Genomic DNA, 18,850 nt, shown 5'->3' with positions numbered 1-18,850 from the left:
CAACACGACGTTTCTGCAGAAGGAGAAGACGCCTCCAACAGGCAAACTGCAGTACTGCACGTTGTACAAGTAAAGCTGCGTTAAAGCTGCATCTCCGCTTTGTACTCAGCTAAATTCAAGTAACTAAGTACATTTACTCAAATACTGTCATTTGAGAGGTGGAGGTCTGCTCTGGAAAACAGAGGAATGAAGCTTAGCCGCAGTAAGACAGAATACACAGGGACCCAGGTGGAACGGTGAGGTTACAGGGAGCAGAGGTGAAGAAGGTGCAGGACTTTAAGTACTTAGGGGCAACGGTTCAGAGCAACGGTGAGTGTGGAAAAGAGGTGAAGAGGCGAGTGCAGGCAGGTTGGAACGGGTGGAGAAAAGTGTCAGGTGTGTTGTGTGATAAAAGAGTATCAGCGAGAATGAAAGGAAAGATGTTCAAGACGGTGGTGAGACCAGAGATGCTGTTCGGCTTAGAGACAGTGGCACTGAAGAAAAGACAGGAGGCAGAGCTGGAGGTAGCAGAGCTTAAGATGTTGAGGTTCTCTTTGGGAGGGACCAGGATGGACAGGATCAGGAATGAGGTCATCAGAGGGACAGATCATGTTAGATGTTTTGGAGATAAAGTCAGAGAGGCCAGATTGAGGTGGTTTGAACATGTTCAGAGGAGAAACTGTGAATATATCAGTAGAAGGATGCTGAGGTTGGAGCTGGCAGGCAGGAGGTCTAGAGGACAAAGAGGAGATTTATGGATGTAGTGAGAGAGGACATGAAGTTAGTTGGTGTGAGTGAAGAGGATGCAGAGGACACGGTTAGATGGAGGCACATGATTCGCTGTGGCGACTCCTGAAAGGGATCAGCCCAAAGGAAAAGAAGAACAAAGAAGAAAATACTCCACTACAATTCAGAGAAACGTTTTTCTACTTTACTCCGTTACATTAACTTCACTGCTTCAGTTACAAGTTGCTTTTTCCAACTAAAGAAATGCAAGTGAGGGGTATGAGGTGAAATGCTGGTCAGAATGGAAAACGCTCAAAACTAAAATTTCAAAGTTGGAAAAAGAATTTTAATGCAAAAATTAGGGTTTTAAAACTGAGAAACAGGATCCAAATATTTGGATTAAAAACGTTACAAATCTGTCTCTTCCAGATGTTTGAAACTTACCAGGAATAAATGATCTGAAACTTTATAAAAAAATGCATCATCAATAATAGAGTTTTAAAACTCAACAACACAATTAAAATCTTTACAAATAAAATTTGAATGTTTGATCATTTTACTTTAACACGTTACAAATCTGTGGCCTCAAAGTATTAAAACTTGTCTTGCAAACATTGAACTTTGTCCTTTCAGAGTTTCAACTCTTTTTTGCAATGTTTCACTACGTGATGTTACGGCATTTGACTCACGATCTGCAGTGTTTCAGATCGGACTTTTGAGCCTGTTCTCCCAGAGATAGATCTGATAACCTGCAAGGCCAAGTGGAGCTCGCAGGAGCTCAGCCAATCACCAGGTTACTGAACAAGCATTAATGCTGAGGTCTGTCTTTGGTAGTAAACTAATCCCAAATCACAGCTCTGAACCCGATTCTGCTTTTTGAACTACAGTCTCCAATTCTCCACCGTTTTAAATGTTTTGATATGTATTTCTGCCGTTCTGATTACAAATTTGTGTTTCACCAGAATTGTGATGCAGTGTTCGAATGTAACTTTTACCTACAAGTACTGTACTTTACATATACTTTAACTTTACTACACTTCATTGGCGATTATTGTACCTTTACTCCACAACATCCATTTGATAACTATAATCTGATTCTGAAAAGGAACTAATAAAACAAAATACATCGCACTTTATTGATCCCTGTGTAAAATTGAGCAGCTATTCAGCAGTAAGTAAATTATTAAGTAATTATTAACAAGTGCTCAAAGTAGTTGGATCCTATCGTAGAAGTTATTAAACTGAGTAGTTCTGCTTTGTGCAGAACCCCAACCTGAAATCTGGAAGGAAGGCAGGTCTCCGACTGATGGATACTGTAAACAAAATCAAAGCTGAAATCCTTACACTTTTACATGAATAGTCATTTTTTTTAAAGGGACAGTCACAACAGCAAAGACATGTGATGGTTGCAGTTTATTCCTGACAAAGCATCACCATGGATTATTCCAAATATATAGTGGGTTGTACACAAAGTTAATGTTATTGTGTAAAACAAGTTTTGGTCGCTTCAAATTAAGTGGCTGCAGTTACTCAAATACAAACGAGGGACAAATTAGGGAAAAAAAAATCTTAAGAGCTTGACCCTTACACTGAGGGGATACGGTGGCTCTGTTATACTGTGGGGGGATTTTGCTGGCAATGTTTGGGTCCCTTGAAGGGAAGGGTCACTTCAAATCAACACAAAGTTGTTGTGCTATCCTCCACTTGTCCCAAAATTTTGCATCCTTATTTTGAAATGGCAAAAAAGAAAACAAGGACTTGTCTTTTCAAAATGTTGTCTTTTCGATGATGGAGTAAGTTAGTTATGCTTACATCTGTGTGGGGGCTTCAACTTTGTGTCTCCAACTCCAACATGCCAACAGAGAGCCAGCCGCTGACATTATCTTTGGCATGAAAATGTGATTTGCACATGAGGACTAAACCATGGAAAGTTTACAGAATACAGACATTGGAGGGTTTTTTTTGAAAGATTTTAAGTAATTACACACTGTGCAAATAATAGTAATAAGTGAAAAACTATTAAACATCAGAAAAATTATATTAAATTATACTTCAGGCCATGTAAGCTTTTAACTGGCTTTTATAGGACATTCCAATATTTAATCTGAATATCCAAACTTTCAGAACTGCAAAACTTTTAAACATGGCGACGCTTAGATTATTATAAGTTATGTACCTCTTCATAGAGACCATCAATACTGAGGTAAGATTTCACAGTTTAAATACATTCATAGTAAGGTCAAACATGTAAACTGTTGGAGTAATTAACTCTATTCAGTTACTGCATTTCAAAAATTAATATAACTGTGATATAACTTAACTATAACATGGTTAAATTAAACATCAAGCCAAGTAAATGCTTAGATGTTAAGCATAACTACTACTTCTATTACTAGGGACGCACAGATAATAACACTTCACAAATACTGTCCAGCTTTGTAGAAACTGTCAAACTGATCAATGTCTTTGACCCCCTGAGTGACATGGAGAGTGAGAGTTTCAAATGAAGGAGAAACCACTTTCAATGCAACCAGCTGTAGGTTTCAGTGCTGGTCAAAATCCCTTATTATCTAAGAAAAAATTGATAAACTGCTCTAATACTTTACTTAACCCTCACTGACTGAAAACCCAGCCTTGACATGTTTTATCTATTTGGTAATGTTTGTCTCTACAACAACATGTTATTTTACCAAATGCTGTTTAAAGCCTTAATCTTTCTTTAAATTGCCATTAAGTGATGTAGCATTATATTCAATGACGATATTAGTTTGAATCACCTTACTTACAAACTGGTTACACTGTTCATTAAAATGGGAATACATTGGATAAAGGCCTTTTTTAACAGTCTCCTATGTTGCTGCTGTGTCCAGCAGGGGAGAAAGGAGGCGAGTACTTCACAGTGAGTCAGCTGCTTAGTCAGACCAGAGGGTGTGGACCATATTAGAGAACAGTAGGAGTCTTGGTGACTACATGTTCAGCTTTGGTGACTGACTGACTGGAGAAAACTTCCTTTTCCCCGACGGTTCTATAAATATCAGTGGATAATGACAAAAAGAAAAAACGAATACAGTAGAATACAATACAATACAAGTAACGCTTCCCGATAAACACAATTTGATGCTTCTGTTCCTTATGACACAGCAGCTGTCGGTAACGTGATTTTTCTCAAAGCGAAACGTACATCAATATGGGTTTTACCTCTTTGTGCGTGATACACACACACTTCAGTATTGTTTGACCCATCACTGCTAAATACAAGTCCAGTTAAAGCATAATTATTATGTATGATTACATATTAATCAGCAGCATGATAGTGGAGTTGTTAGCATTGCTGCCTTACAGCTGGAAGGTCCCCGGCTTGAATCCCAATAGAGAGCTCGAGATTATGTCACCCAACCAAAGATTTCAATGACAACACCACCATATTGGCAGGAGTTATGACATCTAACTTATTAACTTGTCCAACTTGCAGTAATTTGACTTTGGCCCCTATTTGTGCACTTCCATCCAACCTATGTGTCCTAATGCAAATTGCTCATTTAACTTGCATGTAAGCAATTCTCCTAGATTTTACTTGCAAGGCAGAGTGAGTATCACCATACCTTTTTTGTGTAAAATTGTATAAAAGCCAGCTCAATAGAAGGTATATCCATTACTGATGGTGAGGTTATCATTAGCTGATACACACTTTTTTTAAAAGATGCTTCCAAGTGCAGTGACCAGTGTAATTCCAACAATGTAATTTCTCGACAGCCTCATAAGTTTGCATAAAATCTCAGTTATTGTACTCAATGCAACCACTAGGGGGCACAAGCTAGTGTCTTCTTGTGCCAGTCCCAGGTCTGGATGCGACTTAAAACACAAGCCAAACTACACGTGTACTTAAGTAAATTTGACTTTTACTCCACTACATCTAATAGCAATATCTATAGATTTTACTCCATCGAATGTAATGTGTAACACATTTATAATCAAAGTCTTACATGTTTCAATCACATATGTTTCTCTTAAAATTTTAAAGAGACATAGTTGAGACAGGTGTCATCCTTAAAACATCAGGGAGATATAAGGGATATTTCCCCTTTAGAGAAAACATTTGTAAAACAACAATAAACAGTATATTGCTCATGTGTGTAAGGATTTCTTAGAGGGCTGCTGCATCAAACTGCATTAGTTTAGGTCTGACTAAAATAACATATCGGTATGTTCCAAAAATTCTGCTGCAAAGTACTAGTATAGTAGTAGTAGGAACTAGTATGTTTCATTTTTTTCTCTAAAAGCAAAAAAAGGAGCCATCGTCCTTATGTCTCCAAAAAGACTGTCCCATCCATTTCTTCTAGTACATTTCAGAATAAAATCAGGCATTACAGAAAATGAGGCAGGACTGACAATCACAACTTTGTCTCTGAGAAGTGTAGGAGCAAAAAAATTCTCCTCACGGTTAGTGCAACATACTGCACTGTCTTATGTTACATCTTCTTTCTGAGTTTACTTTACATGTGAGGAAATCAATAAATGGTATTAATGTATTGCACCAAAATGTTCTTGAGGTCTCTTGAACATTGAAAAGCCTTTAGTTATTCGGAACTCTTTAATTTATATGATCCCAAAAAATGCATTAATACTTTACAAAAGACCTTCAAGGACTATCTTATTATCAGTGTTCTACATTACAGTTCTGTCTGAAAAAAAACTAACCTCGGTCACGTGATTGCGCGCCGCACGTCACGGCGCTCCTCCGAAAGTCTTCCGGGTTAGGAGAAAACCCCGCGCGGCATAAAAGTGTTATTTACGTGATTAAAGTAGGTGGTTGATTAAAGGAAAACGTGTTAGAGTCTTAAGATAAGACGCAGTAAGTAAAACATTCATTCATTGTTAGAACATTGTTTGCCACGTTTACAAAGGAAAGTAGAAGTAAAAACGACCAACGCTAGATACCTATTATTGACATGTAACGTTAAATTATTTAGTTTATTTGTACCACTTCTTACTTGAAAAGTAGCCTGTGTGTCTGTGATTTGTAATGAAAAACCACCAACAAAAAACCTATATGTGGACATGTTTAACATCTGTAAAAATCACTTTATTAATCACTTGGACCAATAGTTGTTTTGCGAACAAAAAATGACACTAGTTCACTTGGACCAATGTGAGAATTATCCACTGCATATTTGTGTTAACTTGACTGTTGGTCAGATAATAAAAGTTTTCCATTGTAAGATGTTACTTTGGGCTCTAACTAACAGGCATTTTCCCCTTTTCCTCGCTATGTTTGTATGCATTGATCAATTGCTAAAATAATCCTTCATGATAATTACATAGGATGTGTTTGATTTTTAAGTAGCATCTTGCAGTTAAATCTGCTAAAAAAAAAAAGAGAGCAGCTACATGTTCTATGTGCATTTTATAACACTTAAAGCTGTTATGTTAGTTGATTGCATCAAATTTAAACTCTGACCACTGCATTACTCATTTCTGTTCTTCCAAGGCTTCCATGCATGTCACTTCACCATGCTGATAAGTCCTGTACAGGAGGCCCTGATTGGCCAGGTGTTTGAAACCTATCTTACAGAGCATCACCATGGTGACATTCTCCAGCTTTTTGCAGATGCTAATGAAGAGACTCATCATGCTGTTGTTGTTAATGCCATGACATTGTTTGAAACCAATATGGAGGTAATGTCAGCTCAAAACACATTCTATTTACACAATGGTTTAATATAGCCTGGCTAGTATATAGTTAGAATAAGATATAATGGGTTTTTATACACTGTATTTGTGATTTAAAAACACTTATTTCAACAGTATTTCTTGGGATATGATATAACGTGACAAATTAAGGGGAAAACCTGAAAAAAAAAATAGTTGAGTGGAACAACATAACAAATACAGATGCTTCGACACGGTGGAAGGGCAAGGGGTCACTGCAAATTAGCAAATTATCCCAGGATAAAGCCACAAATGTTTCTATCATGATGGGAGGTTGTCTCTTCCAGGATGATTGTGCCCCCATCCAGATATCGTAAGGAGTCACTGAAGTGTTTGATGAGAATGAAAGTGATGCATATCATATGCCTTTCCCTCAACATTTAACAGATCTCAGTGCACCTGAACACCTACATGTATGATCAATTTTTGGCTCACTAGTTAGACAGCTTGTTTTGGAAGAATATTGTTCCAGAGACTTGAATAATCAGTGCCAAGCAAAACTTAGGCTGTTCTGGTAGTTTTTGGTGGACCAGGACTTTACTGGGACAGTTCGTGTTTATTTTCCCTTTTGTTTGTCACTTATCCGTATAGTATATATATGTTTATGTGTTTCATAAGGTAGTATTTTTTGTAACTATTCCTCTTGGAGACTGGAGTAATTGCATAGTATTTCTACTGTGTTGCAACAGGTTGGGGACTATTTCAACGCTTATCCCAAAGATGTCCTGGCTATATTTGATAAAGTGTTAAATAGAGCAGCTTTGGAGTTACTAGGAGACCATGGAGGACAGCGAGCAAAAGAGCAGAGAATGAGACACGCTCTACATGCTCGCATTACAGGTCAGACATCCAACTGGGAATGATGAACACATGTTCCCAGATGCTGCCCACAGCATACATTGTGAGACTAAATGGGTAATAGTGTTAATGTTACATGTCTAGTTTACAGATTTCACAAAAATCTCTTGTACTGCACACTGCAGTAGTCTATCTGGACACATCCAGATAACCTCGAATGGGAAGTGTCCTGGAGACATTGTAAGAAAAAAGTACATTTGCAGAGTAAAAAGATTTTCAAGACCTGTGATTATGGTAGTATTTCAGATGCTTCTGTGAATAATGTCCATGCTGACTGCAAGTTTGTGTTTTTGAGTTTTATAGTTTACTGATGCTGATGGAGAAGTACAGAGAGGGTCATAGGGAGTTGCATTGTGTCTTCGTAGATTTAGAAAAAGCGTATGACAGGGTGCCGAGAGAGGAGCTGTGGTATTGTATGAGGACGTCTGGAGCAGCAGAGAAGTATGTTAGAGTGGTGCAGGACATGTATGAGAGCTGTAAGACCGTGGTGAGGTGCTGTAGGTGTGACAGAGGAGTTCAAGGTGGAGGTGGGTCTGCATCAAGGATCAGCTCTGAGCCCCTTCTTGTTTGCTCTGGTGATGGACAGGCTGACAGATGAGGTTAGACAGGAATCTCCATGGACTATGATGTTTGCAGATGACATTGTGATTTGTAGTGAGAGCAGGGAGCAGAGGTGAAGAAGGTGCAGGACTTTAAGTACTTAGGGTCAACGGTTCAGAGCAACGGAGAGTGTGGAAAAGAGGTGAAGAGGCGAGTCCAGGCAGGTTGGAACGGGTGGAGAAAAGTGTCAGGTGTGTTGTGTGATTAAAGAGTATCAGCGAGAATGAAAGGAAAGATGTTCAACACGGTGGTGAGACCAGAGTGACGAGGATGGACAGAATCAGGAATGAGGACATCAGAGGGACAGGTCATGTTAGATGTGTTGGAGATAAAGTCAGAGAGGCCAGATTGAGGTGGTTTGGACATGTTCAGAGAAGACATTTTGAATATATCAGTAGAAGGATGCTGAGGTTGGAGCTGCCAGGCAGGAGGTCTAGAGGAAGAGCAAAGAGGAGAATTATGGATGTAGTGAGAGAGGACATGAAGTTAGTTGGTGTGAGAGAAGAGGATGCACAGGACAGGGTTAGATGGAGACACATGATTCGCTGTGGCGACCCCTGAAAGGGAAGAGCCGAAAGGAAAAGAAGAAGAAGAAGAAGTTCATCTCCTAAATACATTCCTTAATACTCTCTTGTTTGTTGCCTCATTTGTGCCCAGGTCTGCCAGTGTGTCCAGAACTGACCAGAGACACCATTCCGAAGTCCAGGGATTTTGGCCACTTTTTGTCTGTCAGTGGTACTGTCATACGCACCAGTGTTGCCAAGGTAAGAGGATTTTCACCAAATTGAGCTGAATTGCTAAACAAACAAAAATGAAGTAAAAGAAAATTAAATATAATGTATTGAAAAGTTAGCAAATAAAAAAACCAAACTGAAATCTCTCATTTAGAAAAGCCTTTTCATCAATTTGCACCAAACTGCGGTTGCTTGTATTCTATTTTTGCCTATTCAGTATTCAGACCTATTGCAACACTTGAAATTTAGCTCAGGTTCCTCTTGTTTCGTTGCTCGTTATGTTTCTACACATTAACGGGAGTCCACCTGTTGTAAATTAAACTACTTAGATGTGATTTAGAAAGGCACCCAACCTTCTATACAAGACGCACAGCTGATAATGCATACTGTAGCAGAGCCACAGCCATGAGTTCAAAGGAACTGCCTGCAGAGCTCAGAAAGGCAAGGATCCATAACTCTCAAATGGAAAAAGTTTGGCACAACCAGGACTCTTCAAAGAACTGGTAGTCTGGCCAGACTGAGCAATTGTGGGATAAGGGCCTTTGTCAGAGAGGTTACCAAGAACCTGGTGGATTTGAATGCAGCACCTCCTTCTTCTCTTATAGGTTCTGGAATACGAGCGCGATTACATGTGCGCCAAATGTCGCCATGTTTTTACAGTGGAGGCTGATTTTGAGCAGTACTACACCTTCGTCTCACCAATGGCCTGCCCTAACCCTGATGGCTGTAACTCGTATAAATTCACCTGTCTGTCTGGAGGATCTGAGCCTGCTGCCTGCAAAGACTATCAGGAAATTAAGATACAAGAGCAAGTAAGACAACTGCTGCATACATGTGATCCCTAATTATAGACTTCTTTTGGTCTGTATAAATCTTGCTCTCCCCTACACCTCAGGTCCAGAGGCTGTCAGTGGGCAGTATTCCCCGTTCTATGGTGGTGGTTCTGGAGGATGACCTAGTTGACACTTGTAAATCTGGTAAGAACTTTGAATAGCATGTCAGCTCTTCCAAACAGCCAATAATGTGCCTACAAGTTCAAAATGTGTTTGGACCTCAGTGTCATTGTAATGTATAGTGTGACTGCTTTCAATTAGCTACCTGTATAACTTCACTATAATCAGAAGCATTTTAATATTTTCCTCTTTCTCTAGCAAAACAAAAAAAACAGCATGAAGGAACAAGAGACACCTCAGTATTTATTTTCTCTTTGAAGTGGCGTTATAGAATGTCATTCTTCTGCTGTAGCTTTCAGTCATTTTTTGACCGTATCGGTTGCTCCTAGGAGATGATGTGACAGTCTATGGGGTGATATGTCAGCGCTGGAAACCGCTTTATGATGGCACTCGCTGTGAAGTGGAACTGGTCCTTAAAGCCAACAACATAGAAGTGAACAACCAGCAGTCTGCCGCTCCTCTGCTCATGAAAGATGTTCAGAAAGAGTTTGAAGACTTCTGGAATAGTTACAAACATGATCCCATAGCTGGTAGGTAAAACTGTACGTCATTAAAAATTGGACTATTTTCTTAATTTGTTACTAAAATGTGATCTCTCTCTACTCTTTGTAGGTAGAAACCAGATCTTGGCGAGCCTGTGCCCACAGGTTTTTGGCATGTATGTGATTAAACTGTCCGTGGCCATGGTGTTGGCTGGGGGCGTGCAGAGAGTAGATTCTTCGGGGACCAAAATAAGGGGTATTTTTCATGTTACTTGCGTGTTTACATGAAGAAGCTGGAAACAACTCAGATTATTAGTTAAACTGAATACTGGCTGTACTAGCTTTGTGTCTGTGGACTGTGGAAGGAAGCCTGACCACCTAGAGGAAACCCATGCAAGCAAGAGGACAGTATGCAAACACAGAAAGGCCGTAGTCAGCCAGGGCTTCCAGGCCTTCTATGTGTGAGGTAGCATCACTAACCACTCCACCACTGTCCTGTCCGTAATGTAGTACATTTAATTTAAAATTGATAAAACTATCATTTGTAAGCATCAAAAGTGTGAAAACACAGTATTAGACATTAGAAGGATTTGTAAATGTATTTCAGTTCAAAACAATCAAAAAAAATATGGTCTGATCTGATGAGACATACATTTACTTTTTTGGGCAGAACTCTAACCACCAAGTCTTATGAACACCAGACACTGCTCCTCCTCTGGCTCATCCCTGGCATTCAAATACAGAGAAGTGATTGAAGACAACCTGCTTCAGAGTGCAAACATCCTGATACAGTCAGGACAAGTCTGACTATCCTGCAGGGTTAAATTTGCCTTGTGGAACTTAAACTAGTGCTAATGTGTGACTTAGAATCAGTCTTCTCTGCTCAGCTCACCCTGCTTCCTGCTGTGACTGATTCTTTACTTCTTTACTTTTTATGCTCCCCTACGCCCTGCACAGCCTTTTAGGTAGTCGCACTTTTCTAAATACAACCAATAAATACGTTAAAAAAACTTTCTAATGCAGCAGAAAGCATTAGTTTCTCTGATTGGTCAATAGGGTGAACATTGCTCAACAAAAACATTGGACATCTGTGGAGAGACCTAAAGAAAGGCCCAACAATTCCCATCCAGTCTGATAAAGCTTGAGAGGATCTGTCAGACAATAGAAAATAAACTACTCAAATTCAGATTTAAAGTGACATACCAAAGAAGAATTGAAGCTGTTATTTCTGCCAAAACGATTTCCACAAGGGATGGGTTCCAATAGCCAGTTCCAAGTTGGAAAAATACTCAGATTTGTAAAACTTTTACATGAAACAAATCTCTCATTAAATCTTTTTAATTACTTTTTTTATTTCAATTGGTCTCTTTTGGCTGAAGTGAAAAAGATGTATATGAATGTATCATAATGCTTTGACCCTCAGTAAACACAGCAGAGCAAAGCAGCTTACAAACTAAACACATCACTAAACTCAACTGACCCTTACCACAACCTTAAATGACCTATTCTGTCCACACAATAAATGGGACTCTTGGGACAGTATGCCCATTGGTGTCATTTTGCCTGGTTGTGCAAATTTTATAAACGGAAATCACTTGTTTCTTCCAACTAACAAATGTTGTACATTTATTTACATGAAATCCTCCTTGGAGTTCGTGACAGAGCAGTGTACCGCTCTCACCAGCTCACGCACATAACACGGACTCTGTACTTGGGGGGTCAAAGGATAAAGCCTGAATATTGTCTGGAGTGTCTCACTCTGACATTTTCGTTCCCACATACATCCCCTCTGGACAAAGTCAGGAGAATGTCAGGATTGGAGTGCATGAGTAAAAGTGGATTTAGTCCTTTCCTTGCACCTCTGTGAAAACCACCTTCAGACAGACTGTTGATTTTTGTCACTGGAAAAACAGATCCTGTGTGTGATACTGTTTAAGTGTTGAGTTAATTTGGTCCTCTCTAGGCGAGTGTCATATGTTGCTGGTTGGGGACCCAGGCACAGGGAAGTCTCAGTTCTTAAAGTATGCAGCTAAAGTCATGCCCCGCTCGGTACTCACCGCTGGCATTGGATCAACAAGTGCAGGTAGGGCTAGAATTATACATGCTTATTATATAAACATACCTAATCAGGTGATATTTACTGGATAAACAGAATTTTCTTATATACCCCTTGTCATTTGCTGAAGGACTGACAGTAGCAGCGGTGAAAGATGGGGGTGATTGGCACCTAGAGGCAGGTGCCTTGGTCTTGTCAGATGGTGGGTTGTGCTGCATTGATGAATTCAACAGCATCAAGGAACACGACCGTATCAGTATCCATGAGGCTATGGAGCAGCAGTCTATCAGTGTCGCCAAAGCTGGGTAGGGCACTCATGCATACACTCACAAAATTCCAATCTAGGGACGCAATTCTGGGCATATTTTTAATGGACTGTGACAGTAATAAGTCATAATATTGAAGAAGGAGAGCAAAAAGTAACATTTTCACTAATAGGATAGTCTTTGCTTTTTTTACACAGTCAATGTGAAATAAGGGAAGACAGTGTTCTTAAACAGATTTCTGTTGTGAGTATCCTGATCGCTGTTCTGTTTATGCCTGGTCTTTCTGCGTTTCTGCAGTATGGTGTGTAAGCTGAACACTCGAACCACCATTCTGGCAGCTACTAACCCTAAAGGCCAGTATGATCCCAATGAACCGCTGTCTGTGAATGTGGCTCTGGCCAGCCCTTTGCTGAGTCGCTTTGACCTGGTTCTGGTTCTACTGGACACCAGAAACCCAGAGTGGGACCGTATCATATCCTCTTTTATTCTAGAGGACAGAGGTGGGTACAGGATGTGCTTTTGAATCAGGAAATACAAAACATATTATTAGTTATTGTGACTTCTGAATAACTTTTATATTTTGATCAGGGATGCTGTAATATGTATAATAATAATTTTCTATTTAAGTAGCTTATTTATATGTACAGTGGTGCTCGAAGCTTTGTGAAACCTATAGAATTAGTTTGTTTTGGTGGACAGATGCCAGACGTGCTTTGACCTATGTGCGGCTGGGTGAGATCACACCAGCTTATGTGAGAGTCTGGAAGGCCACAAGAAAACTTAGGGTATGTTCTAGGAAATGAAGTTTTTCATTAGTCTACCATAAGAAGAACCATGAACAACAATGGCAGAATTGCTACAAAGAAGTCAGTATTGCCAATTACCTCTGACTACTCCAGAGTCTCCAGTGTGTTTTATTCAGTCTGTCACCTGACTGAATAAAACACAGAGAAGAGAAGTACCCTCACTTTTCTGCCAACATGGCGACGCTTTGCTTCTTGAAAAAAAATGTATGAAAACAAATAATCCAGACTGTCCCCATTTGAGCACTTGGATAGTCTGTTGTAATTCTTGTCACTTAGCTCTTTTCTTCTGTGGTATTGCACTGCCTGACTGTGATAGGACACTAACAGGGGGTGACTGTGGCGTAGGAAGGTAGAGCGGTTGTCCACCAATCTCACAGTCCCCGGCTCCTCTAGTCACATGTCAAAGTGTCCTTGAGCAAGACACTGAACCCCAACTTAGTTGCTCCCGGTGAGTGTTGGCCAGCTGCATAGCAGCTCCCCCATCGGTGTGTGAGTGTGAATGGGTGAATAAGAAGCAGTGTAAAGCGCTTTGAGTGCCAATAGGTAGAAAAGCCTTATATAAGTGCAGAACATTTACCATTTAACAGGTTTAGCTAGTAGGTAAACCACTGGGTGTATAATCTTTGAACTAAACATGCCACAGCCTGGTTGACGCTCTGCTGCAAAGCTTAGGCGTGCGGTGGAATTGAAACACAATATAAAAAAAACTCAGAAATTAATCTTGATATTTTGCTTTTTTGTTGAAGTTGTAATTGAAATCTAAATTTCATTAAATGCACAGCCCTACTAAGTGGACTGAGTGGGATAAAGGATTAAATGTTGATTATGTTAAGGGAGGATTTGTACATCGTTGCTTTAATTTTATGTCCTAACATCAGTAATGGCATCAGTGAGGCTGTAATAAACTTGTAAGTCGCTTTGGATAAAAGCGTCTGCTAAATGTAAATGTAATAATGCCATCTCCAAGTCTTTATGAGGAAATTAGTCAACCGTCAGATGTGTTGTTGCTGTGCTTTTAGGACTTCCTGCTGACTCTTCTGGACTGTGGCCCATAGAGAAAATGAAGGCCTACTTCAGCGTGATTAAACGCTTACAGCCGCAGGTGTCTGAGGAGGCCAACACCATCTTGACCCGCTACTACCAACTGCAGAGGCAGAGTGATGGCCGCAATGCTGCTCGTACCACCATCCGCATGCTGGAGAGTCTGAGTAGACTTGCTGAAGGTGAGCGATACATTTTGACCAAAAACACATTTACATCTCATTATTTTGAGATTATTTGTTCTGGAGCCGTTTAGCCCTGTAGTACAGGTTACCATGAAGATCCAGCCCCAGATAAAGTGAAAAAACTATAAAACATGAGTTACTAATTGTGATGAAGTCTCCACATTTTTATTAGATAAATCCTCGTCATTGTTTATAAAATTAATATCCTCACCAACTTTTGATTTGTTTACTTTTTTGCAGGCCAACCTAGAAATTTGTATCTTCATTAGCATGTAGGATTTTTCCATTTGGATTATTGTGTAACGTAAGCTGTAAAACAAAAGTTTATACTTACGCATTTGGTTATCAAGATAATGTGCACACATGGACATCACTTTTAAGATTTTGGAGTGTAATGGAGTGTGTATCTCTTAAGAGTAAAAGCTTCATTTTGGGCCAAACTCAGAATCAGATATATAGAAATCTGTATGAATACCTGAAAGCAGCAGTCCCACATAATTGTTTTTCCACCTCACAGCCCATGCCAAACTCATGTACAGAGAGACGGTGACCATAGAGGATGCTGTCATGGCGGTCTCTGTCATGGAGTGCTCCATGCAGGTAAGGAGACAACACGTCCGTCTTGCACCTTAAGCGTGTAGTTTATGATCCCGCGGCCGTAACTAAGTAATGTATTCCTTCTTTAGGGTGGGGCTCTGCTGGGAAATGTAAATGCTTTACTGACCTCATTCCCCGCTGACCCCAGTGAGCAGTATCAAACTCAGTGTCAGGTACTGCTGAAAGGACTGAACCTGCCACTGCTCCTTCAGAAGGAGTTGGAACGACTGACCAGGTAAGTACCTGACTGCTTTTTCCATTTGTTGAATTTCAATTAATAACTGTTCCACTACTTGTATGAAAGCTTCAGTGCTTAAAGGGGAGTTTTACTAACTGTCTACATCCATCTTGGTTTTAGTTTCAGGCCTAGTTGTACATGAATGGCAGTAAACTTCTTACTGTCTTGTATGTAGTCAAATACAATCTGCTTGTTGATGAAAAATGGATAACGGATTTGAAAATCTCAGTTCTAATGATTTCACTTGTTTGTCAGTACTATAGAGGTTGTAGTCTTTGTTGACCTGCTTCATCGGAAGCTCTTTAAATTCATCATTATCAGAGTTTGAAAAGTCCTCTAGGTCAGGTATTTTAATACAGGGAAGGAAAAAGGAAGTTTAATAGAGTTGAACATATACATGTACATCCTTGATAATGAACAGGGCCTTGAAGGCCTGTCCCATTACTTAGAGGGAATTTTAACCACTCTCAATTATGGTTTGTTTTGAGAAGAAAGTTGAAGATGAGGGATGGGGATATAAGATATGAATTGGTATTTGGCCTAAAAGAGATGATCTGTGTTTTTTTTTTTTTTTTAGGATAAAAGGCAACATCTCTAGTTCACCAACTAATAACCATGGCTCCAACAGTAACCACAAGAGTGACATCGTGGCAGAGAGTGGGTTGGACTGGTTCCACTCCATCACTTCATCAGTGTCTTCGGACAGTATCATATCACCTAGAATTACATCAACTCAAAACAACCTAAAAGGACGACCAAACTCCAATAATTTAGAAACATCTACAAATTGTCAAACTGAGAAGGAAATTGTCAGTGGCTTAATTAACCGTGATGCTGTTTCAAATCCTTTGGGAACACTAACCTCTGCTTTACAGGAAGACAACAGAAAAATCGAGAAAAAGGACAAGATTATAGAAAATAGGTATGAACCTAGGAAGGTTCAGCAGTCTGGGTTAGCAACAGAAAAACAACATCCAGAGTCCTTAGGGTGTGTTTTTCAGAAAGTGTCTAAAAACCTGAGAGACATAAGACTCAGGGAGCTGGAACTGAGTCATCAACAGTTTGACAGAGGAGGTGGAGAGGCGTTGGTGACAAATAATAAATATGTGACTAACATTCTAGATGAGACGTCAAATTCCCACACTAGAAGCACACAGTCAACAGACAAAACAAAGTCCTCAAATAGCATAAGTCAGGATAACCTGTCTTCTGTTAAACAAAGTAGATTTGAGAAAGAAGACACGAGGGGACAGACGAAGAACATTAGCGCTGTGGAGACGAAGAAGCTGGCAGCTGGAGTTGAAACAGACTTGCACACAAAGTTGTCAGAATTTATATTTAAACCGAAGAAGATAAAACCTTCATTTGACAGCTTCAATGCCAACTCAGATATCACCGCACAGTCCCAAATTAAATGTAATCCAGGCAGCAGGGAGCACTACACCAACCGAAAGAGCATAAAGAGCAAAGAAAAGCAGGTACGTTGCAACTCAACCAACCTACTTCCAGACATAGAGAGGAATGAAAGAAAGAAAAGACAGAAACAGACCCAATATCCTTCAGAAGGTGGAAGCAGCAAGAAACAGGGGGGAGACAGCGGGGGTGAGACCAATTTTTGTTTTACACCCTCAGAGCTGGTTAAGGACAAAGGGACTGAAGAAAAAATACGGACAGAAGGACAAACTTTGAGCAGAATGAAGAGCAGTGATGATACAAAAAATCTGGGTCAACAAAGAGCCAGAGTCAACACATGTATTGAGACTGAAGTAGAGGTTATTAGTAGTGATCCAGTTTTTAATTCAAGCAGTCACATCTGTGATCTATCCCCATCTAAATTGGGCAACACCACGTCCACGGTAGCTTCCTCGACCTTGGCTAAACTATCAAAATTTGCATTCACCTGTACAGCTGAATCCACACCCGCAGCTAAAACCAACGTGGAAAAAGATCATTCTTGCAGAGTGGAGACAGACCCACCTGATGCTGAATGCTCGAGAGCTGATTCTAGAGCAAAGAGAACTCTAGTGGACAGAGTAAAGGACATATTGCTGCCCGCAGCTGGAGAGCTCACACCAGCACAGGAGGACAAACGAGGGACAGTGTCACCAAGTGAAACACAGGTGGCAGCAAAGGCGACGGAGTCCCATCATCCTTCAAACCATAATAACAGTGGTAAAAGCGTAAATGACGGCTCTGTCAATCTGAGGAAAAGAAAGTGTTTTGAACTGGGTCCTCCACCCAGTATTGTTGGTGGTTCCAAAAGCCTGCTCTCAAGACTGTCCCTGTTTGGTTCTGCTGAGTTAAGTAATGATGTTCTTGACACTGACTGGGATCAAGAGGTTTTAAAGAAAGCCAAAGTTTGAAATCATAGTCTACTGTCACCATGTGTTCATAAATAATACTTCTACAATGATTCACTGCATATAGAGTTACACTCTGGGCATTGGTGGAATTATTTCACCTCTTCTATCTACGAGTTGGGCATCTTTGATAGCCTGAAAATATGTCAACTTGTTATATTTTCCAGGCATTCAGGTGGTCGTCCTGTCCTGCATTTTGCTGGATCTTAATCTCAGTGGCTCTTGACATGACAACACTTATTAATGAGGCCTAATGTTCTTTTTTTTTTTTTTTTTCCTGAAAGCTTTTAAATGTCTGAGACGTCAACTTGAAAATGAAAACTTGCTGGAAATAAGAAACCCATTATTATAAATTCACGATGCCTTTGTATTTATTTAATATTGTTCTCAGTTCTTTTTTGATACCTAATTTGTTGTAAATGAAAAGTCATTCTGTTGGTGTAGTTTGCTGTTCATCAACAATAGCACAGAGACAATATATGAAATACTGAAAGTGAGAAATTTGATTATAATTTTTTATACATATATTTGCTCAACAATTTGAAGACTGCAATATGTCTCAAAAATTGGGATAGATTTACCAACATATTTCATCACTTACACCAACAGTATGTGATAACTGAGTCGACAGGGCCACTTTTGTCATATTTTTTTTTTGTCATATTTTTGTGATTGGGGGGGGGGGGGGGGGGGGTGTTGTTTCACAGATTCATCCTGAGAGATCTTGAAAGGGGCAGATCATGGTTAATAGTAAGGGAAAAAGTTAAAACCCTATAACATCCACAATTAACAAAACCCGACGAGGGTTGAGGAGACAGAAATGCACAGATCAGCCAAAAAAACGATTGTCTCAATAATGCTATAGCAAACATGTCAACAACAGCAAAATGTGTTGCGCTGTGAGGTGGAAGAAGAACAGTAACTTTCACTTAGAAACCAATTTTAGGGTCAAAGATCACTAATGGTAAAGGTAAAAGCTGATTTTAACCACTTTATGTGCTGACAGGTGATTAACCGGATAAATGCTGTGTTTGTTTGTTGGCTGCATGTTGGAACAGATATTGGGGTGCATTTCTGTGTTTATTAATTTGCCCTTATTCTGATATTTTCATGAGTGCAATATTAAATCCACCTAAAATTCAGTCATCTGACACAACCTAGTTGTAGTGTAGTGTCGTGTATTACATTTCTGATTCACTGTATCCATGAGCTGGTAGATTATATCTCTTTGCTGCAGCTTATAAAACAGCAAAGGGTGAA

At 39.8% G+C, this 18,850-nt stretch overlaps 1 protein-coding gene across 2 annotated transcripts; it reads left to right on the top strand.

Moving 5' to 3' along the window:
• Positions 1-5,451: 5,451 nt before the first annotated feature.
• On the top strand, positions 5,452-18,221 carry mcm9 (minichromosome maintenance 9 homologous recombination repair factor). Of its 2 annotated transcripts, none has more exons than XM_067482265.1 (15): positions 5,452-5,557; positions 6,194-6,381; positions 7,104-7,254; positions 8,530-8,636; positions 9,212-9,418; positions 9,502-9,583; positions 9,889-10,089; positions 10,172-10,297; positions 12,005-12,124; positions 12,228-12,402; positions 12,661-12,863; positions 14,189-14,392; positions 14,913-14,995; positions 15,082-15,227; positions 15,808-18,221. In XM_067482265.1, exons 2-15 carry the CDS (start codon positions 6,217-6,219, stop codon positions 17,591-17,593), a joined length of 3,756 nt encoding a protein of 1,251 aa, XP_067338366.1. In that variant the 5' UTR covers positions 5,452-5,557; positions 6,194-6,216; the 3' UTR covers positions 17,594-18,221. The 2 variants fall into 2 exon arrangements, with proteins under 2 accessions (XP_067338366.1, XP_067338365.1); XM_067482264.1 differs by having other exon boundaries at positions 9,889-10,093; positions 10,176-10,297.
• Positions 18,222-18,850: the final 629 nt, after the last annotated feature.

The sequence above is a fragment of the Channa argus genome, chromosome 17 (assembly GCF_033026475.1).
Source record: "Channa argus isolate prfri chromosome 17, Channa argus male v1.0, whole genome shotgun sequence".
Classification (NCBI taxonomy): Eukaryota; Metazoa; Chordata; class Actinopteri; order Anabantiformes; family Channidae; genus Channa; species Channa argus.
This window is presented reverse-complemented; position numbering and strand designations above follow the sequence as displayed.

What these genes read in the sequence shown, in the direction of transcription:
- mcm9 (XM_067482265.1), top strand. Translation starts at nt 6,217, where the DNA reads ATGCTGATAAGTCCTGTACAGGAGGCCCTGATTGGCCAGGTGTTTGAA. An exon ending in CATTGGATCAACAAGTGCAG is followed by an intron (nt 12,125 to 12,227) that starts GTAGGGCTAGAA and finishes CATTTGCTGAAG; the next exon opens with GACTGACAGTAGCAGCGGTG. An exon ending in GAGTTGGAACGACTGACCAG is followed by an intron (nt 15,228 to 15,807) that starts GTAAGTACCTGA and finishes TTTTTTTTTTAG; the next exon opens with GATAAAAGGCAACATCTCTA.